This window comes from Boleophthalmus pectinirostris, unplaced genomic scaffold (genome assembly GCF_026225935.1).
Source record: "Boleophthalmus pectinirostris isolate CB_2022bp ecotype Guang Dong unplaced genomic scaffold, ASM2622593v1 HiC_scaffold_234, whole genome shotgun sequence".
Taxonomy (NCBI): domain Eukaryota; kingdom Metazoa; phylum Chordata; class Actinopteri; order Gobiiformes; family Gobiidae; genus Boleophthalmus; species Boleophthalmus pectinirostris.
The window spans coordinates 921-25,000 of NW_026571212.1; the positions used below are offsets into that span (position 1 = coordinate 921).

A 24,080-nucleotide genomic window follows, 5' to 3' on the forward strand; every position below is an offset into this window, starting at 1 on the left:
TTTGAATTATTTTTATTTATTTTTAATAATTTTTAAATTAGCAGCTAAAATTTAAAGTGTACTTTTTCAATAGGTTTCAAATTCAAAACAAAAATTTCATCTTTTAAATAGCACAGATATTTTCAAGCCCTCAAATTCAACTGTCAAAATTATGAGTGAAAAATTTCACAACAAAGATCCAAAATGCCAAGGCGGAAGCAATCGATCCTGTTTGAGTTAGGAGGACAGAGGCTGTTTCCTATTGGCTGTACCCATCTCTGGGCGGGATTTACGCTTAAGAATTAAAAGAGATGAGGTTTTCATTAAGATAATTCTGACCAATCAGATCGGTTCACTGCACTATTTCCTGCTTGTTACTAAGTTAGATTGGATAATTTTGGATCGATTGCTTCTGCCTTTGCATCTTGGATCTTCGTTGCGAATTTTTTTCAATGCGAATTTTACACAGATTTTTAAAATATTGAATTTGAATTGAATTTTTTCTTTGAAAATGAACACTTCAAATTTCAGTAACTAAAATTCAGAATAAAAATAATTCAAACCTGTTTTTTCAGCATAAAAAAAATTCAAAGTCAAAATCTGAAACAAATTATCTTTCATATTCATCCCGTTGTGTTTTTTAGCCCGTTACTTTGCTCAAGAGGTTGTTGAAACTTTCTCGTGGCAATTTTCCTTTGTATGTCACACGCAGTATATCATATCAGTATAGTATATCATAAAGTCTTATCAAAGTCAGTGGGAAAATCAAATGAACAAATCCGTGGGATCCGAACAAACCTGGCAACCCCCAAACAGGAAGTGATTCTCTCCCTCCCGATCTGGCGGGTAATTCACAGCTGCGCCAATGTTTTGGTTTTGACTTTAGCCTCGCAGATGATTTTAACATTTATAAAAACAGTGGGATTTATCACCACAGAAACAAACGAGCATAAGATCTGAAATAATTTATTGAAACAAGGATCATACATTTTATATTTGGAGTGATTTTTATTTTCGCCACAGCTTTCAAACACTATTACAGGATCAACATGAAGGCTGATATGGATAAAATAGTTTCACTGTCGGATAAAGACAGTATTCCTGAACTACAAAAGTACCTCTCCTCTCTTATGGATGACCAGGTAAATATTGTTAGTATGAATTTCCAAAACCAAAACTTGTGTTTGTGCCCTGGTTGTGTAATTCTCTGTTATTACATTTTCTCTTATTAGTTAGTGACAGTCATTACAAACAGCGCTCTCAAGGGGAAGATGGTTGGGACTATGATTAAAAGCATATTTAAAGGTGAGACACCTGTTTTATTATCAGATAAGGTTTGGTTATCTTGTATAAAGCTGAGATTTTATATTTTATTACTTATTTTTCTATTTTATTTTGACTTGTGCATATACATTTACATAATTATGTCTTATTTAACACCTGTCTCTTGCACTTTTTGCTACATATTTAGAATTTATTATGACCATTTATATATTTTTTCTCCTTGTTATTATATTATATTGTGATGTGTGATCTGCTGTGTCTAAATAATTTCCCTTGTGGGTCAATAAAGTTTGTCTAAGTCTAAGTTGTATATACATTTAGGGTTGATAGGCTATTTTCATATTTATGTTATTTATTTATTTATTATTTTTTTTGTTATGTAACATACTGTACCTGGAGTTGTGTTTTGTTTCATTCGCACATATTTAACGCACAACATACCCTGCATATTTAGGCCTAGTTCTACTCTCTAGATTAAAACACTCTCATTTAGTTGATTTCACCCCTGAAATTGCCAATCTCTACTGAACTAAAGCTGTTAACTTAAACTACCTCTTCATGACATCACAAGGTGGAACAGAGCATTTTGAGCTTTGGAGATGTAGACTAATAATAAAGGATTTCTCAGACATGTGTGACTGAAACAAAACACAACTCCAGGTATGTTTTTGATGAGTTAAGAACATTATAACATGACTTAAAACTCACAAGAATCAATTTAGTTTAATATGGGACCTTTAAACTAAACTGGCTTTTGACACCATTCATTTTATTATATTCCATAATCTGTTTGTCTTCTAATTTTAAGGGTCCCCTCCCAGTTCCACTGAAGGGTCCAAAAGGAGACTTCTGTTGTACCAACACTATATAACTCTGTGTGAGTCTGGGGACCTACAGACCGAGGTGGCGGCTGATATCATAGGATTGCTCATGTTAGAGGTAAAAAGCCTTGTATCATTGCAGTGCAGTCCAGCAGTGGAACATAACGAAATAAAAGTAAAAGTACTGTACTCAAGTATTTACTTATCTGTGCTTAACTAAAGTAGATTTTAAAGTGGGTATCTGAGAGCAGGTGCCTGTACTTCCTACTCCACTACTTTTTTAGCAGGACTGAAAAGTAAAAGTATTTTTCATTATTGCGAAGAAGTAGATTGTAGTTAGAGTGCTCTCTGGATCACCACTGAAGTGAAATAATAAAGATCAGGTGCTCTTCGGAGATCCCAAGTGGGCAAATGACTTACTGGATGAAAAAAGGAGATCCGAGGCACTCCAATATACTTCGCTATGATTTTATTTAATGTCAGACACCCAATGTGTTTCGACTTGCATCTTCATCAGGGAACTATTTTTCATTATTGTCTGAGACCTACTGAAAATGCTAAGGGGTTTATTTTTGATCATGTTCCTTGTTTGAGCAAACAAAAATATACAAATAACAGATAGGAAAAAAATATTGAACTACTAAACAAAATTCAGCACAAATCTTTATCAAAATCATCACATTTGAAGCTTTAATAGATCTCAAAACCAGCGTGAAATACTATTACTCTTTACTGTTTAAGTACATTTTTAAACAGGTACTTTAACCCTTTTACTTAAGTAGTACTTTTCTCTGGTATCTGTACTTTTACTTAAGTAACAAAACTGAGTACTTCTTTCACCACTGCAGTATTCTACCTGGTTTGTTTACCACTCTACCAAGTTTTATTTTGTATCCGCAGACACATTTGCTGCCTGGACCCTCCCTTGTCCAGCTTGCTAATCTTTTTGTTGAAGCTATTAAAGTGGGAAAGATGGGGAATGGAAAGTCACTGGAGCTTTTCCCTACTGTGCTCACTGCCCTTTCAGCTTGTGAAGTTGTAGCATATGGCAAAGGTAAGAAGTCATTGTACTTTTAAATCTGTTCAAAATGATAACACAAACACAATATAATAAATAAGAAAATATGTTAATATGTTTTCTTACCCAATGAATTTAGGTGAACTAAGTGGTGAAGAATACAAAAAGCAACTGATCAACAGCCTTTGTTCAAGCAGGTATGTACTTGTATGAACTTATTGATCATGAGTTTGACCATTTCTTTCAAAAACAATAATTTTCCCATAAAGCTACATAGACTCTTGTCCTCCATTTGAATTATATATATCATTATAATATCAAATTCTACAGTATGAATGCAACCTGTAGTTATTTTGTAAACTTGACTACATCTATAAATCAAAATGTGGTAACTATCCCACTGACTGAAAAAAAATCTCCCAAAGTGTGTTATGTTGTTATGTTGTTACCTTTGGCTTTACAGGTCCTATATTACACAAAATTGACTCTTGAGCGCTTTTAGTCTTTACCTGCTCAAAAACATACCTGCAGTTGTGTTTTGTTTCATTTACACATGTTTGAGTAAGTCTTTATTAGTTTGTCTACATCTCCAAAGCTCAAAATGCTCTGTTCCACCTTGTGATGTAGTCAGGATTCCCATGATCAGGGAAATCCTGGAAAAGTCATGGAAATGGAAAATGTCATTTCAAATGTCAGGTCATGGGATTTTGTAAATTCAATGAAAATCTTGGAAAAGTTATGGAATTTTAGTATCTCTTTCACACAACTACAGCATTGTGTTAAGTTTTCATTAGACTGTTATACCGTATTTTGTTTATAAGAGACGACAACAAATGCACTGACAGTATTTTGAATGTTAAAAAACTATAATACTAAACCATAAGGTGAGTAGAAATGGTTAACATTTCATACGTAAAGTCATGGAATATTCACTTTAGGTCATGGAAAGTTTTGAAATTTTGTCAGTGAAAAAGAGTGGGAACCCTGTGTAGTGGTAGTTTTCATGTTAACAGCTACCCTTTACGTTTAGGTCAGTAAGATCAGCAATTCCAGGGCTGTAATCATCCAGATTATTCTAGTAAAGGTGTATGGGGTTTAAAAACACAGTGGAGCACTTCCTGCGTTACCACATGACATCACGAGAGTTTTCAACTCTCTTATAACATAGACCAGAGAATAGTAATATGGGCCCTTTAATTATATGTACTGCATTTTCATACAGATGGGACCCACAGTGTGTTATTCACCTCACAACTATGTTCAGGTAAAAAAATATATACATATAGTCCTGTACCAAAGCATAATTTAAATCAATTTCCTCACATTTTTGTCTCATTCTAGAGATGTGCCTTTATCACCTGAGGAGCTGAAATTTGTGGTGGAGAAAGTGTTAAGAATGTTCAGCAAACTGGATTTACAAGAGGTCCCTCCCCTCGTTTACCAACTTCTTCTTTTATCTGCAAAGGTTTGTGTGTCTTTTTGAAAAACATATGAAGAGATATGCATTCATTTTGTAGTTTTCTTGTGATTTTTATAAGTTTTGTGTTTATTCAGGGGTGTAAGAAACAGATCTTGGATGGAATCGTGAGTTACTTCAAAGAACAAGACCAGAGCCTAGAAGAAGAGCAAAAACGTGGACAGTGAGTTACACCAAAAACTTTTGAAGGTTCACTGTGCAACTTTTCTAGTGCAGGGTCCACTACCTACTTGTGTCCAAAGAGATATTATTGCTTCACCTGGAATGTTCCATGATATGACATTAAACATATCCATCTAGCATTTATTCATTACAGGTGTTTCTATTCCTTCTGTGAATAGGGGTGACTCTCCACAGATCTGAACTGTCTAACTTGAGAAATTTAATCTATACTGTGGAACAGTCTAGACAAAGCAATAACATTTCCCTCCACTAGAAATGTTACGCAGTGCACTTTTAAAACCAATTAATGATGACTAATTGATTAAAATGATAAATATTTGTTTTTCAGGAGCCTTGACCTAGAATTTGAGTCTATTCCCCAGGATCAGTTAAGGCATGTGGAAGGCACCATTATCCTCCATATTGTTTTTGCCATTCGGCTCGACCATGAATTGGGAAGAGAATTCTTGAAAACTTTTAAAGTAAGCCACATGATACATTACTTTTTAAAGGTCCTATATTACGCAAAATTAACTCTAGTGAGCTTTTGGCCATGTTAAAATGTTGTTTCCTCCTCAAAAACATACCTAGAGTTGTGTTTTGTTTCATTCGCACGTTATATTAACCCAGATTTATTAGTTTGTTTACATCTCCAAAGCTTAAAATGGTCCGTTCCACCTTGTGATGTCATGAAGCAAGCAAGTTAACGGCTACCTTTTAACTTTAGTTCAGTAGAGATTGGCGATTTCAGAGCTGAAATCATCCAAATGTGTCTAGTGAAGGTGTATGGAGTTTAAAAACACAGCAGAGCACTTTCTGTATTACCACATGACATCACAAGGTGGAACAGTTTGAGAGAATAACTCAGCAGGGTTTGTGAGTTAAATGTGCAAATGAAACTACACAACTCCAGTTATTTTTTTGATGAGGAAACAACATTATAACAGAGATCAGAAAATAGCTTAATATGAACCCTTTAATTAAACTGTTGACCTTTTTTCAGACTTCCTACACCGACATGTGTCCTTTCAGTGTGGCTTTGTTACTTTCTGTTGCTCGTATTCAGCGTTATGAGGAACAGGTAAATAGAATATTATCACGTGACTCTGTAGTTTATATTATATTTTATTTATTATATTAATCTGGCTGTTTAGGTGTTCGACCTGTTAAAGGGCGCAGTTATCAAAAGCTTCAAGGATGAGCAGTTGCAGCAGGGCTCAAAGATTCTAAAGGATCTTTTGCCTCCACACCGCAGTGTGTCACAGATGATCCTGGACACTGTCAAAAACAGGTCAGTGCTAATATCTTACTTAGTTAATATTTCATAACTACATTTTGGACTTAAACATAGGATTGGATAAGGTGGTGTAAAAATTATGACATGACCTCACTGAATTTTCAACATCATGCTTTGCCAGTTTTCTCTTGCTCAAACAATGACACTTTTACACACACACTAAGTGCGTTTGAACTGTCATAAAAATTAATTATTGAATTATTATGTAGTTCCAAGATAATCAATATGTATTTTTGGCATATCACCAACCCCTAATTCAGCACATGTATTCAACCTCACATCTTACTATGTGTCGTTTTATGTATTTTACTGTGTTTGTGTGTGTTTTTGTGCGTGCGTGTGCGTGTGTGTGTGTTTGGGTTGTCTGGTTGTGTGGGGTCGGGCAGGTGTGGGTGTTGGGTAAGTGGGTGGGTGGATGGAAATGTGGGATTGTTTTTAATCACTGTAAAGGACTTTGTGTTACAGTTTTGTATGAAAAGTGCTTTATAAATAAAATTTGATTTGATTTGATGACAAATAAATGGGGTATAATGAGGCACAAATCCACAAGAATTGGAGAAGGAGACAAGATGACATTTTGAAAGATTTGTGGTATATAAATTGTCAAATCCAAGTCAAAATTTCGGCGCACATTTTTTGATTTATTCTATTTAACACTTAGTTGTCATTACCGTGCTGTGTTTTGAACCTTCAGCTCTCAAGAAACTGTAACTCAAAAGCACTTTTTTTTTTTTTGAGTACAATCCAAATGTAAACACAAGGAAAGGAAATGTCACAAGATCATTTTCCACATGTGTGCACAGTCTTGTCCCACCCTTATAAATAAATTTATATTATTTATCTCCTTGTCCAGTGTGTTTGGTTGGGACCATGTGACCCAGGGCCTGGTTCAGCTCGGTTTCTTTCTTATGGACAACTTTGGACCGAAGCCTGGACCATTTGGAAAGGCTGCAGAGAGTTCTGCTTCTTTAGCCAGGACTCCAAACCAGCAAGCCTGCAAGCTGGGCGGGCAAGTACTCCTCCTGGGATTCAAGGTATTATATAACTTGATTCATTTTCTAAAACAGACATGTCAAACTCAGGCCCAGGGGCCAAATTTAGCATGTGATGTAATGATATTTGGCTCGCAAGATCATATCAAATATATATTAGAGCTGCCCGCCGGCTACAGACAGGCTATAGAGACATTATTTATTTAAAAATGTATTATTATTTATATTATGTGTGTTCTGGATTCAGTGTTTAAGCAAAACTATTATTAAACATTTATTTTAATAAGAAAAGAAGAGAAAACATGCAGATGTTGTTGAAATTATTCAGTAAATATTTAGTTTGGCCCACAGTTTTAAATTTTAGCCCTCAATTTGAGTTTGACATCCCTGTTCTAAAATATACACTACCAGCCAAAAGTTTAGACACACCCTCTCATTCATTCAATTGTTTTTTTTTCTTTATTTTTACTTCTTTCTACATTTTATATACATAAGATATGTGGAATTATGTAGCAAAGACAAAAAGGTAAATAACTCTAAACGCAAAATATTTGTAGAGGTTTTTTTTTTTTTTTTTTTAACTTTATTTTTACGACTTTCTACATTTTAGATAAATATGAAAGACATTCAAATATATGAAGCAAGATATATGGAATTATTTAGTAAAGGAAAAAAGTTAAAATAAATAAATATTTCTCAGCAAAGCAAAGGGTGACTTCTTAGAGGATTTGGTTATGTCTTTTGTGTGTATATAAAATGGAGAAAGTAGTAAGAATCAAGAAAAACACTGAATGAGAGGATGTGTCCAAACGTTTGACTGGTAGTGTATTTTAAAATGTTGTATGCTGTTTTTTTCCTCATGTACTTTGTTACTGAAGTTTGTGTACCCTCGCCAACAGATGCACGAGCCGCTGAGAGGTGAAATCCTTGAGCAGGTTCTCAATCGACTCGTCACGAAAACTGCTTCGCCTGTAACTCATTATTTAGGTAATGAAACTATTGACACTTTGAAATGCTGGGGGTGTTCTACATGTATCTGTATGGTGAAATGTTTAGCAGTTACCATGGTGACACAATGCACACATTAGGAAACACTGTCAAAACTCTAAACAAAAAATACAAGCTGGATTTAAACAACACATTTTCAGGAGCCTTAGGTATTTTTTACACTTAAACTTAGACAAATTTTATTGATAATTTAATAACAAAGAGCAAAAATATAAATGGTATTTGTTGATTTTATGTGTGAGAGACGTGTTTAAAAGCACAAATCATCTCACCTGTTTTAGCTAAATCAGTTTGTGTTAAAACAAAGCTCAGATTAAAGTTAAAAACAGAGTTTTAGACAGAGCAGTGCCTACAGTTAGCGTCACACTTCCAGAGAATGATGATGACTCCAGCTGCAAAATATCAATATGACTTGTAAGCTCTAATTTGTTTAAAGAGATTTACAGTTGAGATATAATTTTTTTGGTTTTGTTTTTCCAGACCTGTTTACTGACATTGTGGTGTCTGCTCCCATGATCCTCCTGGAATCATCATCCAAAGTGATAGAAACATTTGACCAGCTTTCATATTTACCTTTGGCGACAGTGCAGGGTCTTCTGAAAGCTGTTCAGGTCCGTTGATCACACTGTATGATTATTTAGCATGTCCAGTGAAGAATTATATGGTTTATTTGCTCATTTTCATTTCTAGCCGTTGCTCAAAGTCAGTATGTCCCTGAAAGATGCTCTGATTTTGGTTCTTCGCAAATCAATGTTTTCCAGGTGAGTATTGCTGTAGATGTCTTAAAATCTGTTATTAATTAAAGGGCCCATCTTAAGCTACTTTCTGATCTATATTATAATGTTTTTTCTTTATCAAAAACATCCCCGGAGTTATGTTTGTTTCATTCACACACGCTTAACACACAAAACTCCATGCATGTTTTGAGGAGGTAACAATGTTATAACATGGCTTAAAGCTCACAAGAGTAAATTTTGTGTAACATAGAACCTTTTAATTCATTTGAAACATTTAATACATCTAATCTCTAATTTTCTTGCAGTCAACTCGATGGCAGGAAGTCTGCAGTTACAGGTTTCCTTCTGTTACTGAAGAACTTTAAAGTGTTGGGCAGTTTGGCCTCAAGTCAGTCCAGCCAATGTATCTCATCCAGTCAGGTACAGTGAGATTATGTCTCTGGAAATGTGCTTTTGTATTAAATGTTTGTTTTGCTTTTCATTAATTGTGATTTTATTTAGTTAAAGGTGCACTGTGTAACTTTTCTGGAAAGGGTTCGCAACCTCTGTGTCTTCTTGTTAATGTTAAATTATGTCTCAAAAAATATGCTTTTATTGTTGTTTTATTAAATGTTTGTTTTGTTTTTCATTAAGTGTTTTTATTTAGTTAAAGGTACATTGTGTAACTTTTCTGGAGATGGTCCGCAACTTGTTTGTCTCCATGGAGAAGTTAATGCTTTGGTTTAAATTGTCTGTTCTGTTCTGTCTGTCTTGCATTTGTTCAACTACAGGTGCTATTTTTAACTAAAAAAATATCCTAAAAAACATAAATTCTTACTGCGAGTGGTGTCGCCTCTCCCCAAATCTAACCTGTAATTTGGCTGACAAGTTTCGTAAGTTTATGGGCATACTGTGGAACATTCCAAGCACATCTCCATGAAGACAAGCATGACAGATCCTCTACTGGGCAAGTTAGAGTGTACCTTTAAAAATAAATACCTATCTTTCTACACATAGGTCCAAGTGGATGTTCATTCTCGCTACAACTCTGCAGCCAATGAAGCGTTCTGTTTGGAGATCCTCAGCAGTCTGCGTCGCTGTCTGGGTCAACAGGCAGATGTGAGACTAATGCTCTATGAGGTAATTTTTATTTATTTAAAGGGCCCATATTACTCTATTTTCTGATCTATGTTATAATGTTGTTCAAAACATACTTGGAGTTTTGTTCAGTTTCAGTCACATGTTTGAGCAATCTTTTATTATAAGTCTGTGTCTTTAGCTATAACTCTCAAAATAGTTTGTTCCACCCTCATGTAGCAGTAGTTTTCAAGTTTATACTTATCTTTTACTTTGTGTTTAGTAAAGATTTGCTTTTCCAGGTCTAAAACTGTCCAAATGATTCTAGTGAAGATGTATGGGGTTTAAAAACACAGCGGTCCACTTACTGTATTACCACATGACATCACAAGGTGGTACAGAGTAAGGCTGTGCAGTTAATTGAATTTCGATCATGATTTTAGTAATTTCAGTCAAACTCATAATCAAGTTAAAACAATTAAAGCTTAAAAGTTTATTTTGGGATATTTTTATATAAGTAAGTATATTCACTTTATTTTTTAAATATAGAGATTGTACAACAGCTGAATATATAGTTTATTTTGGATACATTTATGTTTTTCTATGCCTTATTTCATGTTCATAGTGTTATATTTTATTATAATATATATTTTATTCATTTTATGTTTTATACAATCCAAAACTGCTCTAAGGTACACATTTTTAGCCTATATTTATTTTCAATTTATAAGTTTTGGGTTAGTTATCAATAACAAAATGTTGTTTTTTTTGAGAGAGAGAGAAATGCTGAATAAATGCTTTGTGCAACTAAAAAATAATAATAATCAATGATTTCAATATTGACCAAAATAATCATGATAATGATTTTTTTTTCCATAATCGAGCAACCCTAGAACAGAGTGTTTTCTGTTTGAGAGAAGAACTAAATATGCAGAATTTGTGTGTTAAACATGTGAGAATGAAACAAAACACAACTCCAGGTCTGTTTGTGATGAAGAAACAAAATTACAACATAGGTCAGAAAATAGTTTAATACAGGCCCCTTCAAAAAATGAGGAACAATACATCACATTCAAGTATTCATTAGTTTTACTTTAACCGTCACTTTTGTATTTTAGGGATTTTATGATGTGCTTCGGCGTAACTCTCAGCTGGCGAGCTCGATCATGCAGACCCTCTTATCACAAGTACATTCATTTTGTTTTTCATGTCATAATTATACTATATTATTCAACACTGATCAAAAACCTGTGTAATTCTCAGCTTAAGCGTTACTACGAACCTGAACAAGACCTTCTGCCTCCTGTTAAACTGGAGCCCTGCATCACTGCCCATGGAGATCAAGTCTTCCTACAAGAACCTCTGGTAAATGACAATATTTTCTGTAATATTTCTGATTTACAAAATAAATTAAGATAAACAGGTTGATTCATACATTGTATTTCTGAAGCCTGGTGCGTTGGAGAGAGCGCGTGTAATGCTCGTCAGAATCAAAAATAGAAAAACTCCCACTCTCTGCCTAACTTGCAAAAATCTACAGCTTTATTTACAGTGGTAGCAATGGTTTGACAGTTAGGTCTTCTTCATCAGGTAAATGTTTTGTGTGACACTGTGAAGCCATCTTAAATAAGTGTGGCTGGAGCGACACCCAACGGGAGCACCCAGAATACATCGTGAAAAAACATACATATCACATCACTTTTTGCAAGTTAGACTAAGTGAGTAAAAACGATACAAAAACGATCATTTCAATCAGGTTTCTGGTAGTATTGGGACATTCGGCTCTTTTATGGAATCCGAATCTTTTTAATCTGTTCATATCAAAGAGCCATTCAAAACACTGGCTCTTTTTATATATAAACAAATGTGAAAACTAATTTTAACAACAAACTAATCACAAAATGGTTTGTTTAAAATGGTTAAAAACTGACAGTGTTTACCCTTTGGAATTATACATGATCTAAATAAAATGTACTAAACTGAGGCCAAATGTGTTTTTAGTGCACAAAGCGCTCACATGTGTTGCCTGCTCTGCCTGTGTTGGTTCATTGTTAATCAATGGAAAAATTTATACAAATCAGAAAGAAAAAGATTTTGTTTGTTTTAAAAAATGAGATCCGGTTCCAGCCATTCATGGTAAAAGTGCATTGTGTAACTTTTCTAGTGGAGGGTCTGTCAAATGCTTTTCTCCATGGAGATGTTATTGCTTTGTCTGAAATGTTTCACAGTATGGTATTAAAGCTTTCTGTCTTCATGGAGACCAAACCAGATCAAGTTACAGGTCAGATCTGTGGAGAGGCAACCACGCTCACAGTCAGAAAGCCTGTTTTTCTAGGTATTTTTGAGCTGTAAAACCACCTGTAACTGAATAAATGTAAGTTAGAGCTGTTAATGTCATACTGTGGAACATTCCAAGCAGAGCAATGACATCTCCATAGAAACAAGCAGGTGACGGACCCCCAACCAAAAAGTTACGTAGTTCAGCTTTCAGGAACCGTTCAAAACATCACTAGTTTCTGTTTTGTTTTGTTTTTTCTCCATCCTAGGCGCATCTGCTGAGCTGCACCGTCCACTGTCTTTTGTGGCTCCAGAACATGCACAGAGCAGCTACTGGTGATGACAGCGATGAGGAGGAAGAGGAGGAGGAAGGGTATCAGTCCGAGCTGATGACTATCCTGGAGAGTTTGACAAGACGCATGATCAAGAGTGAGCTGGAGGACTTTGAGCTGGTATTGCATTTCAGTTTTTTTTTTGTTAAAGGGCCCATTTTACACTATTTTCTGATCTATGTTATAATGTTGTTTCCTCATCACAAACAAACCTGGAGTTGTGTTTGCTCATTCACTCCCAACACTCTGTTCCACCTTGTGATGTCATGTGGTAATACAGGAAGTGCTCCACTGTGTTTTTAAACTCCATTCGCCTTCACTACATAATTTCAGACCTGGACTTACCAATCTTTACTGAACTAAAGGTAAAAGGTTTTGCTGTTCACTTGAAAACTACCACTACATGACATCACAAGGTAGAACAGAGCATTTTGAGCTTTGAAGACGTAGACAGACAACTAGTAATAATGCAGGATTACGCAAACATGTGTGAATGAGACAAATCACTCCAGATATTTACATTAGGTTGCTTTATTTGTACCTGTAGGTAAATTTGTTTTGCAGATTTGAGAGGCTGGTTCCACATTTCACATTTCACTCATCCACAGTCTACACAAAAAACATGTATAAAAACACAATTACAAAATAATAAAGTATACATTAAGTGTTACAGTGCTCCAGTGATGAATGGCTTTGCTCCATCAGTAATTAAATTCATCCATCACACTTGGCCTTTTTTGATTTACATTCCAGTTATTACTTATTTTTCTATTTTATTTTGACTTGTACATTTACATTTATATAATTATGTCTTATTTGACATCTTTCTCTTGCTCTTTTTTGCTGCTTACTTTGAATTTATTATTACCATTTATATTTTAGTCTTTGTTATTATATTATATTGTGATGTATGAACTACTGTGTCCAAATAATTTTCCCTTGTGGCTCAATAAAGTTTAAGTCAAAGTCTGAGGTATGTTTTTGATGAGGTAACAGCATTCAAACATGGCTTAAAATGCACAAGAGTCAGTTTTGTGTAATATAAATGAGAGTTCTTGTTGTCATTTTTTACATTTGTTTCATTGGGCTGTTCTTTGCAGGACAAATCTGCAGAGTTTTCCATGGGGTCAAGTGTTGGAGTGAAGAATAACATCTATGCAGTTTTGGTGATGGGCGTGTACGAGGTCCTCATCGAGTACAACTTCAACAAGGCCAATTACAAGTTTGTCCAACCTTTTCTTTTACAGTATTCCTCGTGCTGCTGATACTTTGCAGCTGAGGTCATCAACAATCCCTGGGGATGTGATGCTAACTGTAGGCACTGCTCTGTCTGGGGCTTGTTAGACTTAAGTTTGAGCTTTACTTTAACACAATCTGAGAATAAAGAACTGATTTATCTGGAACTACAACAGATGAGCTGATTTTGTGCTGTTAAACTAGTCCCTCTCAAATACCATTACAGTTGCTACCAATGGGTTTTTCAGATGCTCTAAACTTTTTTTTGTTGAAAATGAAACACCTAAACAGGACCATGAACGCTTGTATTGGTCACAGGCTCCTGAAAATGTGTCATGTAAACCCATTTTGTATTTTATTTTTGAGTTTTCAGATAATCTAAACTTTTTTTGCAGTGTTTACTAATGTGTGCATAGTGTCACCATGGTAACTGCTAAACATTTCATCAGCTACAGATGCATGTACAGTAGAACACCCCCAGCACGATGTCACTGCAAAGTATCAATAGTTCAAATTTTGTTTGCATGGATAGATCCTTATTTCCTAATTATGTTTTTTTCTAATCTTGCAGTAAAGAATGCTTTGAAGGAATTATAGAGTTATTTAATCGTTATCACAAGATCGCTGAGATTCTGAAGGAGAAAGCTGGAAAAGGCAAAGTGCCCTCCAACAAGACACCCCGAAGTCTGCTGTCAATGGGTTATATTTCTACTATTCTTCCGGCACTTTTCAGGTGAGCACAGTATAGAGGTCCTATATTGCACAAAGTGGATTCTAATGAGTTTTTAGCCATGTTAGAATGTTGTTACTTCCTTAAAAACATACCTGAATTTGTGTTTTGTTTCATTCACACATGTTTGAGTGACACTTTATTATTAGTCTTTTTTACATCTCCAAAGCTCAAAATGCTCTTTTCCATCTTGAGACGCGATAGTTTTCAAGTTATCAGCTACCTTTTATCTTTAGTTTAATGGAGATCGGCAATTCTAGGGCCGAAATTATCCAAATGATTCTCGTGAAGGTGTATGAACTTTTTAAACAAAGTGGAGCACTTCCTGTATTACCACAGTGTTTTGTGTTTGAGAGAAGAACTCAGCCTAAATGTGCAATGGTTATGTGTTAAACATGTATGAATGAAACAAAACACAACTCCAGGTGTGTTTGTTATGAGAAAACAACATTATAACATTATAACATTATAGATCAGAAAACGGTGTAATACGGGTTCTTTAATATTGTAAAATGCACATTTACACAACTACATTTAATTAGTTTTTTTGTTAATAATATTCCAAATGCAGAGACAGCACTCAGAGCAGAGAGGAAGCACTCTCCGTTCTGCGAGCCAATGGAGAATTTGTACGATATTCACTGAGTGTGGCGATACAGAAAATCCAGCAGCTGGAGGAGACGGGACACACAGACGGCCCTGATGGAATGAATACAGACAAAATCTTCAGATTCCTGTGTGACATGACCAGGTGAGCTCTTTGATGAAAGAACTCAGGAATATCTCTACTTTTGGGTCCTGAGGCAGTATACACTCCTGTAGCTTTGACTCTGGAGGGAAGACAACATAAATTTTGTTTCATTCACACATGTTTGAGTAATCTTAGATTATTTGTTTGTAAAGCTCAGAATGCTCTTTTCCATTTTATAATGTCACGAAGTGGTAGTTTTCAAGTTAACAGCAACCTTTTACCTTTTCTTTAGTAGAGATTGGCAGTTGAAGGGCTGAAATTTTCCAAATGATTTCAGTAAAGGTATACGCAGTTTAAAAGCACAATGGAGCACTTCATGTATTACCACGTGACATCACTTGATTCAAGAGAGTGTTTCAATTTGAGGGGAAAACTCAGCCTAAATATGCAGGGTCTGTGTGTTAACCATGTGTGAATGAAACAAAACACAACTCCAGGTCTGTTTTGATGGGGAAACAACATTATAACATAGATCAGGGGGACCTTTAAGCAGAGGTGGGGACTTGCAAGTCATGACTTGGACTTTAGTCAGACTTGAGTCACTATTTTTTAGAACTTGAGACTTGACTTGAAAAAATGGACTAAGACCTGAGACTTGACTTGGACTTGAAGATCAGTGACTTGGGACTTGACTCTGACTTGAGGCCTGTGACTTGAGAAGACTTGAGAGACACTTTTAAATCTGAATTCTTTCTATTCCGATCGTAATGATTCACACTAAGATTTTGTCAAGACATTTAAAAAGGAAAAGAATTGCATTTCTACAACTCTTATATAAATACTCATATATAAATATACCATGGCTTTTTAAGTTCAATTTTGTTTAAAATTCATATAAATTGCAAAAAGCTAAGCTATATTTGGTACTTTAGTTTAAAAACTTATATGATATGACCTGAAGCTCAAAGCAGATGACTTGGACTTCACTGGGTCTTATGGGCCAGTGACTTGAGACTCAACCTGGGACTTGCCTGTATTTGACTTGGGACTTGACTTGGACTTGAGGTCAAACACTTGAGACTTACTTGAGACTTGCAAAACAACAGCTTGGTCCCACCTCTGCCTTTAACACTCCTCATATGATGTTAAACAAAGAAGAAGAAAAACATTTATATTTTTAAACCATGTCTTTGGATTTATATTGAATTGTGTATGTGTATATATATATATATATATATATATATATATATATATATATATATATATATATATATATATATATATATATATATATATATATATATATATTATATGAATTGTATAGTATTTATTTTTATTCATGTGTCTGTGTCCTGATAGTGTCCTGATGTGGCGTTACACCAACATCCCCAGTGTGGTGGAGGACGCAGGTAAAAAGGAGAAGAGGACCACTTTGTCTCTGTTGTGTCTGGAGGGTCTGCTCAGGATCTTCACCACGTGTCAGCAGCGTTTCCCAGAGCGACTGGCTCAGCTCCTCTCGACCATGGGTGGGTTTGACTGTCAAATCAGTTTACATTTGTACCAATCAGTCCCTTCTACTTTCTTTTCAAATCCAGAAGGGACTAGAATCTGACCATAGAGTGTGAAAATCCTCTGTCCAAACTTGAAACAGTCCAACTACAGCTACTAATTTATATCACGTGTCTATCAAATGCAAAAAAAACAACTCTCCTCTTGAAAATTCTCGTAACATTCAGATAAGTAATAGTTTGGTGCTTCGATTGTTGATTCTGTTTTTGACACGAATGGCGCATGTGTCTCTCTGATTGGTTAATCCGCTTGTCAATCATGCCCTCTGAAATCAGGGAGACAGGATACAGCTCCAGATCCACACGTCTTTATAAAGTTTTTTCAAAGCGTGTGGTTCTGGCGGATCAGATAAGAAAACAGCATCACAGTTGTGTTTTATTTCTTTTCTTAGAGTCTGAGGATGACCTGGATGAAGGCAACGTCACTCAGATGAACTTCTTTTACATCCGTCAGTTTCAGGTGTGTTTAATTCACAATTTAATCAAACAATTCCGTTACATGATTTTTATTGCAAATAACTTTGTGAATTACATCTTACCACTAGAGGGTACTGTTTGCCCAGCTCAGCAGTGAACAGGACGAATTCAACAGCAAAGAGGCTCAGTTGCTCATCAGCATTTTGAGTGTGCTTTCCCGACAGCTCAAACCGTCGTCCCAGGAGGTTAAACAGATATTATACTGTTTATATACATTTATTTATAAGTTCCTATAAAAATGCATATCCATAATCTGACATTTGTATTAATTTTACAGTTTGTTCAGATGGTCACATGGACTGTAAAAGTCTGCAAGGAGACATGTTTTGGTAGGTGAAGAAAAATCTTGTATTGTCATCAGCGTTCCCTGGTAGTGTGATGCTAACTGAAAGCACTACTCTATCTGAAGAGTTGTTACTCAAATTAGACTTTAATCTGATCTTTGTTTTAACACAATCTGACCATAAAGAACTGAATAAACTGGAACTACAACAGGTGAGAAGAGTTGTGCTGTTAAACAAATCTCTCTCAAATAACTTTACACTGAAACCGGACCGTGAACGCTCATATTGATCCCAGGCTCCTGAACATGTGCTGTTAAAATCCATTTAGTTTTTTTTTCTTGAGTTTTGAGACAATATTAGAACCTTTTTGGGTAATTATACCCATAACACATAACATAACACATTTTAAGCTTGATATATCGCTACAGAGAAATATTGCAGTAAACAACAATATTGAAACTACTTTATGTTACTGACACAAAGTATGATAATGCCAGTAAACTGATTTTTAAATAAAGAGTATTATTAAAAAGCCCTGAGCTGCAACAAATAAACAGTAGAATGAACCGATAATTAGCCATAGAAGATCATTATTCTACCTTCTACAGCTCAAATCTTACCTTATTACATCAAGATGGCAAAAATCTCACCATTATTACTAAGAAATTGTACATGCAATAAATACTGAGTCCCAAAATAGACTGTTCCAGCTTTCAGATTTGTGAATGATGAGTCAGTGTAGTAATTATAGTGTTGTGTAGGTCATTCACGAGATCTTTTTCTTTAGAGGATTGTCCGCTTGCCAAAGGACTGCTCTCTCTTCTCTTCAGTCTTCACGTTCTCTACAAAAGCCCCGTTAGTGTTTTATTGGAACTCTGCCAAGACATCCACAGCCAACTTGGAGACATCGATCAGGTTTGTTGTTTTACTGTAATTTACACGGCAAAAACTAAAGTTACTAGTTAAAACTACTTGAATTAAGAAAATGTGACCTTAATTTGAGTAAATTTATCTGCTATTGAAACAAGACTTTTTGCACTTAAAATATGAAATTACATCTTGCTATGCAAATGATAAGAAAAATAAATAAATTTGGCGCGTAAAATAAGAAAGTGAATCTTATTTTGCTTGAATTGAGAAAAAATAACTTGGCATTAGTAGATAATTTTACTTGTCAAGTCAAATCTACTGAAATCAAGTTAAATTTTATTAATTTTATTAATTTGAAGTTACGTAGATATTACTTTTTGCAGTGTAAGAAAGGTGAAATTATGTTTTTATTAAATTTTACACTTGTTTAAACCCTTAAATTAGGATGTGGAGGTCGAAAATCAGTCGCACTTTGTCATTGTCAACTTAAAGACGGCTTCAACTGTGGCGGTAAGTTTTCTATCATTTGTAAGTATTTGAGTTAAACTAAAACAACTGGACTTACTTCCCCTTGAGTTTAGAACATTTGAATGTCTTAGCACCTTTTAAAACCAACTTTAAAACATTTTTGTTCCAGCAAGCATTTGGTTGATCATATCCTATATCATTTTGGTAAATATTTCATTGTTTTACTGTACTTATTGAATTACCATAAACATATTTTTTGTTTTATCATGGGATGGGGGTGGGGGCTGTATATTGTTGGCACTGTAAATCACTTTGTAACTGTTGTTTTAAAAAGTGCTATACAAATAAAATTACATTATTATTGTTTACAGTGTGTACAAAAGCTAAGCACACACTTACCTGTACAGCATTTCGATCACCTGTGGTTGTTTAAAATGTGCTTTATAAATCAATTTGACATTAACATAAGTACATCCAGTTGTTTTAGTTTAACTCCATAATATCCTATCCCTGAAGGTCTCATAATGTGCATCAGTTATTTGAGTACTGTAATCATCAGTCATTGTAATTCACAGATGCTCGTGTTGTCTCAAGTTGAGCGAGTGCTGGATGAAGTGGACTGGCTTATTGCTAAAAGGAAAACCCAAACCACCACTGAGAAAACGGGGAATGGTAAGAGACGTCTTGTGTCAATCGAATACAAAAGATACAATTCAGCCTGGAAAGACTCAGACGGATACAAAGAAAAAAATATTAGTAGTTTTATTTAGTTAGATGGTGTTTAGGAGAGGTCTTTCCCTGGGGCCTGGCTCTGGAGGTGGTAGAAGTGAGGATGAGGAGTGTGAAGGGGACGATTAGATGATGAGAAGCCGGTGAGGTAGATGGGAGTGAGGTTAGGTTTTCTAGGTTGAATTTACACCAGCTCCATTTGTGTGGAGAGTTGGGCTGGGTATCATTCAGAAGTGGCCGATACGATACATACCTCGCTCAATACAGTGAGCTTCCGATTCAATATGATTGAATATGATATTTTTCAAATCGATTTGACGCGGTTCAATACAAAATAAAGGCCAAATCTTTTGTTAAACCACTTTTCATGCAAAGTTCATATGAAACACAAACATTTTAATCATCAAAACAGTGAATATGTCAAATGTGTTGCATAAATGAGGGTCCTTCATCTAAACAAGCAACAAAACTGTAGCGCTACAACAAAATAATTTAGTAAAATATACCAAAATATACTCTTGCCGATATATCGATACAGCAACCCACTATATTCATCACATTAAATGATACGATATATCAGTGTTTCAGTATTTTTGCACACCCCTAGTGGATAATCATCGCTTGGATACTTACTCGTTTGTAGGTGAATCCACTGAGAACACAGGACACCAAGATCCAATTGAAAAAAATGTGACTTTGCAACTTGGGACACTGCTGACTGCCCTGAATGAGCTGGTCCAGACTTCCCTCCCTCCTGGAACCTGCACCATTACTTTGTTAAGAGCCATGAGCCAAACATACACCATCCTCACAACCCTGGTTAAATATGTGAGTTTGTATCGACTCTTTCACTCATGATTGCTTAGTTTAACGATGCATAGTATAATTTTTCTTGTGGAGGGTCGGTCAAATGCTTTTCTTCATGGAGATGTTATTGCTTTGTCTGGAATGTTTCACAGTATGGTATAAAACCTTTCTATCTTCGTGGAGACCAAACCAGACCAAGTTACCAGTTTTTCTATGTATTTTTGAGCTATAAAACCACCTATAATTGAATAAATATAAGGCAGAGCTATTTAATGTCATACTGTGGAACATTCCAGGCAGAGCAATGATATATCCAAAGAAATGAGCAAGTGATGGACCCTCAACCAGAAAAGTTACGCAATGCACCTTTAACCTTTTTCCTTTTTGTTTTAGTACATCCAAGTCTGTTCAAATCATGGGACACTGCCGTCACGGTTTGAGAAGTTGGTAAGTGTAAATCACCTTTTAGTGTTTACATAGTAGGAAATCAGATACTAATCGACAGAGGTGGGACCAAGTCTTTGTTTTGCAAGTCTCAAGTAAGTCTCAAGTCTTGGACCTCAAGTACGAATCAAGTCCCAAGTCAAATACAGGCAAGTCCAAGTTGAGTCTTGAGTCACTGGCTCATAAGTCCAAGTCAAGGTCAAGTCGTCTGCTTTGAGCTTCAAGTCATTTCAAGTCTTTAAATCAAAGTACCAATTATATGAATAAATTCAATATATTTATATGAATTTTAAACTAAACTGTACTTAAAAAGTCAAGGTATACGAGTATTTATATAAGAGTTGTAGAAATGCTAATTTTTCCTTTTTAAATGTCTTGACAAAATTGTAAATGATTACAGTCAGAACAGAAAGAGTTAAGATTTAAGAGTGCTTAATCACGGTTCATTTGTCAACTAGTCTAAGCATCAAGTCACAAGGCTCAAGTCCGAGGCAAGTCCCAAGTCACTGACCTTCAAGTCCAAGTCGAGCCCCAAGTCTTAGTCCATTTTATCAAGTCAAGTCTCAAGTACAAAAAATTGTGACTCAAGTCTGATTCGAGTCCAAGTCACGACTTGCAAGTCCCCAACACTGCTAATCGATAAAACTAATATCAAAACCAGTTACTTGTTTGAGCCGGTATCGATACTAAAAAGTCACATTTATAGGACAGAGATTAACCTTTAGAATGATCTTGAGCTCGTGGACCACTGAGGGATTACACAGATATAAATCCACATGGGAATAGAAAAGACAGTACTATTATTTAAAGGTGCTTTGTGTAACTTTTCTGGAGGGTACGTGAAATGGTTTTCTGCACAGAGATGTTATTGCTTTGTCTGGAATGTTCCACAGTATGGCATTAACCAGCTCTACCTGAACTCAACTGAGCGTGGTTGCCTCTGTACAGATCTGACCTGTTTCTTGGTCTGCTTTGGTTTGATTAAGATGGAAAGAGTTCATGCCATACTGTGAAACATTCCAGCAATAACATCTCCATGGAGACAGACATTTGATAGACTTTCCAGAATAGTTACACAGTGCACCTTTAATGTTGAAAATCACATTCTCTTGTTTAAATAAAGAGTGTTTTTTATTATCATGGTATCAGAATCGGTATCGAGAATCAAGTCTGTTCCTGTTTTAGTTTTGTGACAACCTTTTGTACAATGTGTTAATTTTTTGCTCTTCCTGCAGGTGAAACTCTCTGGCTCCCACCTGACCCCACAGTGTTACAATTTCATTACATATGCACAGGTTCAGTCATGTTCAGAAGTTTTTTTGTTTTTTTTTTATTAAATATTTACAAAGGCTTTACATCCAACATCACATAAATTTACATTCCCTTTTCAGAGCGGTGAAACCAATGGTGGTGGTGCAGATGACAAGAAGAAAAAGAAAAGGATTGAAACTAATACGGCCGCTTCTGTAAGGCAATATCAAAATGAAAAAAATACACTGACCTAATTAACACTATAAAAACTCAATTCCTATTGTCATTGCAGGCCAAGCTTCTGCGTGAGACAAAGACCATTCCTGATTTGATCTTTAGCATTGAACAGTATGAGAAGTACCTGATCACACTGTCTAAAAAGTCAAAGGTAGGATCAGACTGGACAAACCAATTAAAGAACACTTCTTTAATTCTACTGCTTCTGTTATAATGTTGTTTCCTCATCACAAATGGACCTGGAGTTGTGCTTTTGTTTCATTCACACAGAGACACTACATTTTTAGAGTTCTTCTCTCAAACAGAAAACGCACTTTTCTGATTTGACTTCTATCTGAACTTATGTGAATCCAGGTGAACTTGATGCAATATATGAAACAAAGCACATCCAGAGATTTCCGCATCAACGCAGCAACTTTGGAAGCAGCTCTTCAAGATCAGGATGGCAGTCAGCAGGTACGCACCAGGCCCTCACATGTTTTAACTAAAATATTTAAAGGTGCACTGTGTAACTTTCAGGTGGAACATTCCAGGCAAATAATAATATTCCATGGAGGGAAGTGAGTGGTCCTGCCCTCCACCAGCAAAGTTACACAGTGCACCTTTAAAACAATTCACCCGTTTGTAACAATTTGAGCTTTCTAAACCTCCTTGCTCCTTTTGTTAGACCACAGCATCGCAAGAAGATGAGGAGGAGCCACAGGAGCCCAAGGAGAAGAAGAAGAGGAGAAGATGAGCAACACCACCCTCTAGTGGATTCCTGCTTGAACGTCTCACTGGCCTCACATTTCACCAGTTTCAATTAAGTCTGTTTATTTAAGCTCATTTGCCTTTTGCCAGAGAGCCTTTTGTTACTTCAATGATTTCATAGATGTCCACAGCTTCTCCTGTTCAACACAATTTGTCACAGCTATTGTTAAATGTTTACTTTGTTTCATTAAATAAATGTTATATAAATATCAGTAATTGAGTGTAATCTATTTAAAGATAAAGCATGAGTGGACTCACCTTGTGGCAGGTTGTATCTTCGTTCTAGACCTGTGGGGTTGGACGGAGTCACACAGTCCATGGTGACCTCTTTTCTCAAACACTGGTCGATGTCCACTGCACTGAAGAAGGCCACAGACTGGGGCAGGTCCTGCATGCCCAGTGCATGAGCAAAGATGCTTCTAAATGTCAAATATATCATAGTTAGACACTATTATTCAGTTAAACCAGGGGTGTCCAAACTATGGCCCTAAATGTGGCCCTCAGACTGTTTTCTGTTGGCCCTCAAGTTTCCTCCTGGATTTGCCCAAAGGATCAAAGACGTTACTTTATAAGTACAAATTCAAGTATTTCTAGAAATATAACCTCAGCATCAAGTTGTATTTTGATATGTACCTAAAATTAGTGTTCCAAGCTTCTTTATATGTATGGTAACTCTGTCAAATCTATGTAAAATGTGCCCATCTGAAAACTTGCTGTATTGAACACCGTTTCGCGGCCATCCTATTAAAATGTTTCCATATGTGGCCCTCTGTGACAAAGCTTTGGGCACCCCTGAGTCCAACTGGTCTTACTGAACTTAGTCCAGTTGGTTTAGTTTAACTCGTTGATAATATCTTAGTCCTGAAAGTCTCAAAATGTGCATCAATTCATAGTTAGACACTGGAGATAAAGCACTATAAATAAAATCAAACCAAACCTTGTGAGGAGGTTGGTGATTTGAAGAGCCAGTGCTGCTCGATAACGATCTTCACTGTTCACCAGGTAACGTACTTCGTCATGAATACTGATACAAAATCGACCATCGATGTCGTGTTCCTCAAAGAGCCACTTCATGGCTACGAGCATCAGGTGAAGATA

The 24,080-nt window shown here is 35.7% G+C and overlaps 2 protein-coding genes across 2 annotated transcripts; one reads left to right on the forward strand and one right to left on the reverse strand.

Annotated features, from left to right (window-relative positions):
• Nucleotides 1-824: 824 nt before the first annotated feature.
• Nucleotides 825-23,194, forward strand: fanci (FA complementation group I). The gene is made up of 37 exons (XM_020931074.2): nt 825-1,121; nt 1,212-1,284; nt 2,072-2,202; nt 2,985-3,138; nt 3,242-3,299; nt 4,325-4,366; nt 4,444-4,567; nt 4,657-4,742; nt 5,091-5,223; nt 5,745-5,822; nt 5,896-6,032; nt 6,892-7,072; nt 7,930-8,017; nt 8,519-8,649; nt 8,729-8,799; nt 9,081-9,195; nt 9,772-9,894; nt 10,950-11,018; nt 11,095-11,196; nt 12,378-12,560; nt 13,541-13,662; nt 14,248-14,409; nt 14,978-15,157; nt 16,457-16,623; nt 17,058-17,125; nt 17,211-17,327; nt 17,420-17,471; nt 18,214-18,341; nt 18,741-18,806; nt 19,340-19,436; nt 20,137-20,321; nt 20,694-20,747; nt 21,980-22,039; nt 22,136-22,210; nt 22,288-22,383; nt 22,587-22,688; nt 22,900-23,194. The coding sequence occupies exons 1-37, from the start codon at nt 1,029-1,031 to the stop codon at nt 22,966-22,968; spliced, it is 3,972 nt and encodes a 1,323-aa protein (XP_020786733.1). The 5' UTR covers nt 825-1,028; the 3' UTR covers nt 22,969-23,194.
• On the reverse strand, nt 22,980-24,074 carry LOC129410810 (DNA polymerase subunit gamma-1-like). Its single transcript, XM_055159685.1, has 3 exons — nt 23,920-24,074; nt 23,241-23,401; nt 22,980-23,119 (listed from the first exon to the last, which is right to left on the reverse strand). Exons 1-3 carry the CDS (start codon nt 24,066-24,068, stop codon nt 23,055-23,057), a joined length of 375 nt encoding a protein of 124 aa, XP_055015660.1. The 5' UTR covers nt 24,069-24,074; the 3' UTR covers nt 22,980-23,054.
• Nucleotides 24,075-24,080: the final 6 nt, after the last annotated feature.

What these genes read in the sequence shown, in the direction of transcription:
- fanci (XM_020931074.2), top strand. Translation starts at nt 1,029, where the DNA reads ATGAAGGCTGATATGGATAAAATAGTTTCACTGTCGGATAAAGACAGT. An exon ending in TGCAGACCCTCTTATCACAA is followed by an intron (nt 11,019 to 11,094) that starts GTACATTCATTT and finishes TGTAATTCTCAG; the next exon opens with CTTAAGCGTTACTACGAACC. An exon ending in TCTTCCTACAAGAACCTCTG is followed by an intron (nt 11,197 to 12,377) that starts GTAAATGACAAT and finishes TCTCCATCCTAG; the next exon opens with GCGCATCTGCTGAGCTGCAC.
- LOC129410810 (XM_055159685.1), bottom strand. Translation starts at nt 24,068, where the DNA reads ATGCTCGTAGCCATGAAGTGGCTCTTTGAGGAACACGACATCGATGGT. An exon ending in ATCACCAACCTCCTCACAAG is followed by an intron (nt 23,402 to 23,919) that starts GTTTGGTTTGAT and finishes TTTGACATTTAG; the next exon opens with AAGCATCTTTGCTCATGCAC. An exon ending in AAGATACAACCTGCCACAAG is followed by an intron (nt 23,120 to 23,240) that starts GTGAGTCCACTC and finishes TGTGTTGAACAG; the next exon opens with GAGAAGCTGTGGACATCTAT.